The 8630-nt window shown below is 45.0% G+C and overlaps 2 protein-coding genes across 2 annotated transcripts in view; one reads left to right on the top strand and one right to left on the bottom strand.

Annotated features, from left to right (window-relative positions):
* The window catches only part of ANKS6 (ankyrin repeat and sterile alpha motif domain containing 6), a 45172-nt gene extending 44681 nt beyond the window's left edge, over nt 1-491 (bottom strand). Inside the window, exon 1 of the mRNA XM_010583587.1 lies at nt 130-491. Coding sequence (XP_010581889.1) covers nt 130-491 — 362 coding nt within the window. The remainder of the gene's footprint in view (nt 1-129) is intronic.
* GALNT12 (polypeptide N-acetylgalactosaminyltransferase 12) overlaps nt 490-8630 on the top strand; it is a 55174-nt gene continuing 47033 nt past the window's right edge. The window contains exon 1 of the mRNA XM_010583586.1: nt 490-980. Coding sequence (XP_010581888.1) covers nt 490-980 — 491 coding nt within the window. The remainder of the gene's footprint in view (nt 981-8630) is intronic.

Here is an 8630-nt window from a genome sequence, read left to right as displayed (position 1 = left end):
GCCTCGGCGGCCCTCCCTCCCCCGCCCCGGGGCTGCCGCCGGCGCCCGGCCGCTGACTAGGCCGGTGCCCCGCGGCGAAGCGGGATGGCGGCCGGAGTCTCCCTTCTGTCTCCCCGATCCCTCCCCTACCTGGCCGCCTGCATGAGGGGGCTCCATCCGTAGTGGTTCGTGCTCTGTACCGAAGCTCCCTTCCGCAGCAGGAACCGCACCAGCTGCTCGTGTCCCCCCGCCGCGGCGAACTGCAGCCCCGTGTTGCCGGCCTCGTCGGTGCAATCCACGGCTACGGCGGCGGTGGTGATGGTAGCCGGCGGGGCGGGCGCTTCCCCGCGGGGCTCCGCCGCCTCCTCGGTACCGCAGGAGGAGGGAACCGCCGGGTCGGCCGTGGTGCCGCCGCCGGGTAACCCCAAAAGGCGCCGGGCGGTTTCGCAGTCGCCCTGCTCGCAGGCGCGGAGGAAGAGCTGGACCTGGGGGGGTACCCCGCACTCCCCCATGGGCAGAGCCGCCGAGGACCCGAGCGCCTCGGCCGCCCGCCCGCCACCGCCGGGAAGGCGGCGGGGAGGAGGGGACTCGGCTTGGCGGGAGGAGGCCGGCCGAGGGCGGCCGCAGCGCTCCGGCCGTTCTCTCGCATCGGCGGGGAGGGGCAGCCGGGCTGGGCCGCGCTCCTTCGGAGCCGGCAAGGGGCTTCCCGACCCGGGGCCTCGGAGCCGGGTCCCCACCGGGCCGCTCCGCTTGGCCCAGCCATTGCCCGGGTCACCGCGGCTCCTGCGGCTTTCCCCAGGTGTTTTCTGTCATCCGCTCGCACCTGGGCCGCGGCCGTTTTGCACACCCCGTTCCCACTACCTTACAAAGAAAGGTCTCCTCTGCCTTACGGGTGTTTCGGCCTGCGGTCATCGCAGCAAGCCTTTGCTGTGGGGCTTATTCGCTCTCACCCGGCAGAACAACCCCTTTCTCCTGCTTCTTAACACTTCTTCTACAGCCAGGTGCGGTCCCTCTCTGTCAGCCCCGCTCCGCTTATGGGATGCTTCAGCCTTTACTTGCACCTTCCTACTTCGTTTTCCCTTCAGCTCAAAACCACTCTCTTCCTTCACTGAAATACAGGATTCACAGTTGAGCCATTGCCCAAAGAAACAAATTTCCCACCCTCTGATAGCACCAATCCGTCAGGCTTGCGGTTTAAAGAGTTTGAGCGTAAAATTGTGATTTCTTGTGGCGTTTCTAATTATCTTCTCACTAGCTTGAGACTCCCACGTAACCTGACATTTTTTCCAGGTTATATTGATTTACAAAGTGAGGGGGAAAAAAAAAAAGCACCGATGAAATAACTCTTGAACTGCAGTTGACCAGTCAATTAAGGATATTGTGTTGTGTCTCTGTAAGTTTGGGGAGGTTGTTCTTTATTAAAATCGGTGATTTCAGTGTCAGAACATGGCACTTATTACAGCAGTAGAGGGCTTGGGAACAAGAGGACTAGGGTTATGGGGAGTGTAGTGAAACCACCAAATGCCACTAAAATGAAGCCATCCCCCAATTTTAGGCAGTGACTTCCATATCCTCCAAGTTATATGGCTTTCTGCCTTTGATCCACTTGCAAATCCAGATTGCCAGACCATCATGGCAAAGGGCCAAACAAGTTACACTTGGAGAAAGACTCCAGCAAACGAGTACTGGCTGTGTTTATGAACTTGAACCAGGGCTCTGGTAAACTACCGTTCACAGCGAAGGAAAAAAATAAATTACTTGCACCTTTGCAAATTTATCATTACAGAAGGAATAGGACAAACTACTAGACAGGGTAAATATTCAGCGATGCTTCCTCCACTATAGATACCATGTGTTAACTCATGTAAAATATGTAAATATTTAACATATACACTTATGATAAATAATTTCCTTAAGCATAAAGGTGCTTATAGTGGCCATCATCAGAGGCAAAATACATGGCTAGGTAGACTTTTGGTCTAGCCAGTACAACCATTCTTAAGTTACAATAGGATGAGGAGCTTGCCACTATCAATAAAGCTGGACTGGACTGTGCAAGATTTCAGAGCTTGGAAGAAGGGAATGGCAAGAGTGATTAATGCAATATATTATTCATGATTAAAGAAAACTGGGTCATACTTACCACATCAAAATGCATGCACGGATGTAGTCCGATTAGTGACAGGATCACTCCAGTTTATCTTTGAGATAAGCTACTGAACATGTTGGTTGTACAAATTTATGTCATGTAGCTGATGATTACGGCATCAAATTCTACTAATGGTTTGAAACTCCAGACAAAGATATCATGAATGTAATTAGGAACGTAACAGCAAAAGATGCAACTCTTATTTTAAGAGACTCCTAAGTAAGCAAGAGGAAATATTTGCTGGGGTTTACAAAGTGAGAGAGGAAATTATTTGTGCTAAATTCCACTGCTGTCATCTGATGGTCATTACTATCTTCAGTCAGCATCCTAGGCATTTATACAGATATGATCACTCAGTGATTTCTGCCACTGATTGAGAATCAAAATATCATGAGGCAAGGGAAAAATAATCAGATCTCTTTGGAAACGAATAAAGTGCTATAGAATATTCTCACAGTGATGCAGTACCAAGCTCCCTGGAAAATATAGGACTTGATTTCTTCACCAAGGAAAGAACAACCTAAGCCTTTCAAACTGTTCATTAGGGTAAGATGATGGAGACAGCTTAGGTTGGAAGGTAATACAAGAGAAAACAAAACCAAGATTCTCAAGTGCAGATTGTGCATTAGTCGTTCAGAAGGTTTGTCCAAGCTGCATCTGGTTTGTCCAGTCAGTGAAAAATGCCTTGCTTTTGATGAGAAATTCCTTCACATCACCAATGTGCTAATTTGTATAGGTCAGTGTTGGATTGCTCTGAGGTTAAAATAACTTAAAATGACAGAGAAAAACCTGATGAATGAAAAAAAAAGACTTTAGACTAAAGGAGATGAGAAAAGTGCAAGGAACACAACAGGCTCACCAAAAAAATAGAACAGGTAAGGCAAGAGTAAACGTGAGGTCAACATTTGTGAAACTTTTCTAACTGAAGTCTCCACTGCAAATGATACCAAAACACCAGCAGGGAGATAAATGGGCCAATGTAAGCTTTAGAAAAGCTACTCATAATACAAGGCAACATAAAGGAGATAGACTTAAAGCCATCATTCTGCAAGAGACGGAACTCATCATTTGCAAAACAAAGGCTAGGAAACCATTAGGGTATGTAATGTACCTGTGGAGCAAGTAAAGTAAGTATAATATGGCAAATGTGCAGTGATGTAGACCTACAAATGGGCCAGGTAACACGAAAAAAAATTCTGTTGCTTCTACATTTGGACATGTCCTTATACCATGACACATGAGCAAATTTCTACCTCATAGAATTCAGAATCACATAATATGGAAAACTAAAATTACCGTCATAATCAAAGGCATCTCAGGAAGGGAAAAATGCAAGTAGTCAAGCAATCTGTTCCCCAAAAAAATCCAGGAAACTAGAGATGACTGACTCAGTCATAATCTTCATTATGAAGGTCTGGGGATGATGGCATCTCTAATCCCCAAATATGATGGCATTATTTTCATGGCAATTCAAGGAGTAGAAGGCTTATTTTCTACTGTAAAAGCTTAGTGATGTGAATCGCAAGGAAGTTGTACTTCTGAGAAAAAGAAAACTGAAAATTTTAGCATGTGTTTTGTGTGAAGACTCATATCTCTGCCTTAAAAGGCAGACACATACATTAGAAATACCATCATAGAAAAGCAGATGCTTTTCCAGTATCATTAGACTCGATGTATGTTAACTTTGGTCCTTTCAGGCACAGAAACAGAAATAACCTTGAAAAAATTACTAAAAAAAATGGTGGTAAGAGCCTACAGTATAGGATGACTAAGATTAATTCCACCACGTAATATCCCCTTGAGTTCTTGGTTGAGAATTTTAATCATGGCGTATATAGCAGGTCTCCACTTTGCCTACTATAACCGACTGCTATAACTTTGTGAGGAATTTACTTCATTTATATGTTTCAGAATATGCCATAATTTTGACCAAACTTTCAAAAATTATTTGCAACTCAGTATTTTAACTCACTGTGTCCTCACAAGAATGTATGAAAAAATCAGTCAGCTTTCCAATGTAACAGACCTTCAGTAACACGTCACGTCATACCATATTCCATGTACTGAACCGCAGTTTTGTTCCGATAGTTTTTGACAGTTAAGCTTGCTAGCCATGGCTTCCTTTACGTACAATATCTCTCCTATGGCCTGCAGTTCATGCTTGCTATTTAGCTAAGGAGAACATTTATATATCAACAGTACATACCTATAGCAAGCAAATAAACCGACTGATGCCTTTGGTGTGCATATACTTCCCACCTTTAAGCAAACCTGGCTTGCATATGACCTTTTGAACAAGGTATTTTGTACGTGTACCTGTGTGTTTACGTATATATATGTAGACATACGTACGTACATATGCATATACATGTACTACAGAGATATGCAAACTGGTACAGGTTAGGTTTTCCCCAAGTAATCCACTGAATGCCACCCGTTTTTATTGGCGTGTCAGTATGAGAATTACAGAGCGTTTATCAGTCTGATAGAAGATCCCTGAAATAGCTGACAGTTTCTATCTCACTCATCAAGTCTGTGGTTTTAATCTATTTTTATTTTTAGGCCTCTCTATCCACTGCTCTTCCTCTCATCTAAATTCCTGATACGCTCTTCCTCCACGCTATGCGCCCAGCTTTGCTCTTGACCCAAAGCCTGCCCTGTAAAACAGGGTTCCCGCTGAAGCACCGAGGACCTCAACACCCACCCTCCAGCACAGACCTGCAGCTGGGAAAGCGGGGTGCAGCCCGTTTCGTGTTTTGCTTGTGCTACGCAGCTGTCTCAAATAAAGACGCTTTCAACACAAATACATTAATAAAAAAATCCTTGGCACTGGTAGGACAATGGGCTGAAGAATAATACTTAAAAAATACAGGTGCACTTGTGCTGCCAAAGGAGAGGAAGAGCAGCCAAGGTGGGAGTTTGGGGGGCTGTTTCTTTGCAGGGCAATGCTGTTTTATGCCCAGTTAAAGCGATGGCGAACAATGACCCGTAGGTCTAAACCTACCTCCAGTGGGTATGTTTTACAACTTGGCTGAATATTCTTTTCCTTGAACAAATTTCCTATCTATCTGCAATGTTTTTGTACAGCGTGTTCCTCTGATAATCCTTTTCCATTTTTTTTTTAGAATACGTAAGCGTTGGCTGTTACTAAAATGAGGAACATTATTCTGGAACACATTATTTGGTACTTTCTTTTCCCCTGAAAGTACGAATTTAGGAAGCTATTTGAACTTTCGGTTTATTAAAAATGCAGTTTCTATCAGCTGATACTTCTCCACATCCAATTTCCATTTTAGAATTTTGTTTCATTTTGACTGAAAATACAGACTGAACAAAAAAAAAAAAAGAAAACATTGGATAGGTAAATTTTAAAGCTTTTGCAAAATTTAATAACTCTACTTTTTTCTGTAGGTTTTATATGACTTGTCCAGTTACTCTACTTATTTCTGACTGAAACTCTTGAAGCAACTGAGTTTATAGCTCACTAAACATTCTTACTGATCTTTAAAAAAATCTCCAAACCAATTGTTTTAACTTCCATTGTTATTAAACCTGAACACCCCTCCCCCCCCAACAAACCCAGAATTGCTTAGAACTCTTCCATGAAAACACTGCTACAAGCTTTATGCATAGCAGGAAACTAATTTGCCTTATTAACCATAGATTTTTTTTCTCTGGGGCTTATTTTTACATTCAGAGCAAAAGCCTTTATACTCTAAGTATTTCAGCTCTGAATTTTCAGTCTTCCCATCTTGATTTAACCCCACAAACTTTTAAAAAGGTTTAAGAAAAAGTGCCTTTGAATTCACATTCTTTACATCTTGTCCAAACTTATTTGTGAATGCAACTGATTTATTATTAATGATTTTCTGCATTAACACCATTATTGTACTTCCCCTTGCTGAATTTCCTCAGATTTCTGTGCTTGGACATCATCTCTGGGGAACTACCATTTACTAGTATTACTTTCAACCCTCACTGCGATGATGCCTTCCCAGCTACTTTGCTCTACGGGCTTTATTACTACTGGGAGCCGCCTCCCTTACTTTCCCACCAGCTGTAACCTTTCTTGTTTCTGTGGAAGCAAGCTGATACTTTCCTACCTTTTCTTCAAGCCCTTTCTTCCTTCCTTTTTAAAATCTGACTGAGAGGTAGCTATGCTGGTTATCTTCTTCAACAGTCTTGTCTGATCTTACCCTGTCTGCCACTGATTGCAGCATGCCTCCTGCAGTCCTGTCACATTCTGTTCTGTTTCCCATTTTTTAATCTCAAAACTTGTTTTAGTCATGCGATCATAATTCTTGTTTCTTCCGTATTACTCTAATACTTAAAATACTGAAATAAAATACTTATTCTTCTAACACTTAAGAACCCCTGCAGCAGAACTCCTCTGTTTTCTTTCTCACTGATCTTAATTAACACTCAGTCCCATATTTTGCTCTTTACTTCTTCCCAATCTCCCCCAGTAATTTTTGGGGGGAGTCCAGGAGGATGTCCTTCTCCTTTTATTCATTCCAGGAAGTCCTTGTTGGGCTCCTCATGTTTAGTATTTCTGTTACCCTATTCTAAGTAATTTGCAACCTTACACAAAGGGAAAAACCCAAGAATGTTTGTTCCAGACAACCAGACCTAAACCAGCAGCATGTTCCAGAAATGTTGGCTGTATCTTTAGGGTTTACCCCTCCACCAGCCAGAACCTAGGGAACTGCTGCTACAAACTCAATACCAACGACATCAGTTGGGCTTCCTTTATTCAGGAAGGATGGCAAGCGAGAAGACAACGCAATCACTGGGTGTGCAATTACTAGTGCCACCTAACTCTTCAGACCCAAAGCTTGGGCTGATAGGATAGGAAATTGGCACTATTTCCTTTATATACAATGTATATTCTCATGTCCAGCATATTGGTATTTAGTATTTAGTCGTCTACAATGCATATTTACACACGCATACTTCACTACTATTAAGCTTCAGTTATTCCAGCTGGTATGTGTGCTTTGAAACTAGATTTTATGCATATATGATTATCAGTGGTAGAAAACTGTATAGGTGAATAAGAAATAATACCTATACACACGCCCACGCTCATCAGCAAATCCACCTAAACTACTTGATTTATGCTAGTTTGCCAGCATCAGGATGACTCATTATTATTCATCACCCTTCTGTCCAGAGCAAGACCTCCGCAGTAGTTGACAGCCCCCATGTTTGTTGTCACATACAATATTTATTGCCGTGTAAAATCCAAATCAGCTCGTAGCTGTATGCTGTGACCCTGTCTGGTAGTGACGAGGTTTCTCCCCTTCCTTAGTGTCAGGTGAGTTTTCCTCCACCCCTCAGCAGCGTGGATAAGCACTGCCCAATTCTGCTTACCAGGCTGAAGTCCCTCTCTGGGGATGACTGGAGTCCTCTGCTGGGTTCATCTTGACAGGCCTCGGGACAGTGCAGTGTAACGGTCTCTTTGCAAAATGTGTAGAGCAAACGACACCTCAAAGCCAGAGTTTCAGGTCCCTGATGAAGCTGAGAGGTAAACTGTATCAGTTATGTTACACTTAGGTTAAGGTTTTTCAAACGCAAAATCAGGAACTCTCACGTAATCTGAGGGCCTCAGGATCGCAGGTTTAGACAGATGGGGCTGCACCCTGTTAGGAGGTTAAGTGAAAAAGCAGTGTGGATGTGTTTTTGAGTATGAAGCAAATTAGAAAGTTTGGACTAAATGTCACAGTTGCTTTTTTCCCATGATTCAGTCAAGCCATGACATGGACTGCCCATTATCTGGGAAGTAAATTGGGGTTTTTCACTTGCCTTTCTGGATTTCTGAGGCCACATCGGTTGACTTTTTTTCTTTCAACCGAGAACTCTGCTTTCTTCAGTGAAAGAGTTTGTCATGGCTTCTTGGCCCATGTTCTCTTTCCTTCTAAAGCACTTGCTGTTCTAGAGGCAGCAGAAGGGATGAAGCCCGGTTTCCTACGGACTTGCTTCCTCCAGCCCCAAAGCTCTTCCTAGTCCCTTCGTGACAAATGACCTCCCTCGCCGTCCTCCTGGAGCCCCATCTACCTCTGTCAGGAGACAGCAAGCCTTGGGACTGTCCCCACGGCCTCCAGTGGCCAAACCAGCTCACCGTGGCCCTCCGCCAGCCGAACTTTCCCTCGCTGGGAGCACCCGTGAAGGTCCACCACACAGCCACCAGCGTTCACGAAGGTCCCTCAAGCTTCAAGGGTGACCAGATAACCTCTTCCCAGAGGGGTAACAGGAGGTGTCCGCAGGGGACGAGCCTTCCTCCCTCCTCCTCCACGACCCAGCAGCACCGGCTCTGCTCCGCTCCCTCCCGGCAGCTGTGAGGGCGAGCGCCCGGGGCTGGCTCTCCCCACCGCTCCCGGCCCCACCGCTCGGCGTCCCCACAGCGAGAAAGAACCCGGAGCTAAAGCCGCAGGCGGGCGTGTGTGCCTTCTTCCCCGGCCTGCCGGGGCCGAGCGGCCCGCCGACCACCGCCACGGAACGG

The sequence above is a fragment of the Haliaeetus leucocephalus genome, unplaced genomic scaffold (genome assembly GCF_000737465.1).
Source record: "Haliaeetus leucocephalus isolate CR32 unplaced genomic scaffold, Haliaeetus_leucocephalus-4.0 Scaffold915, whole genome shotgun sequence".
NCBI classification, from domain to species: domain Eukaryota; kingdom Metazoa; phylum Chordata; class Aves; order Accipitriformes; family Accipitridae; genus Haliaeetus; species Haliaeetus leucocephalus.
The sequence above is the reverse complement of the archived record's forward strand: the minus strand, read 5'-3'. Positions and strand labels throughout refer to the sequence as shown.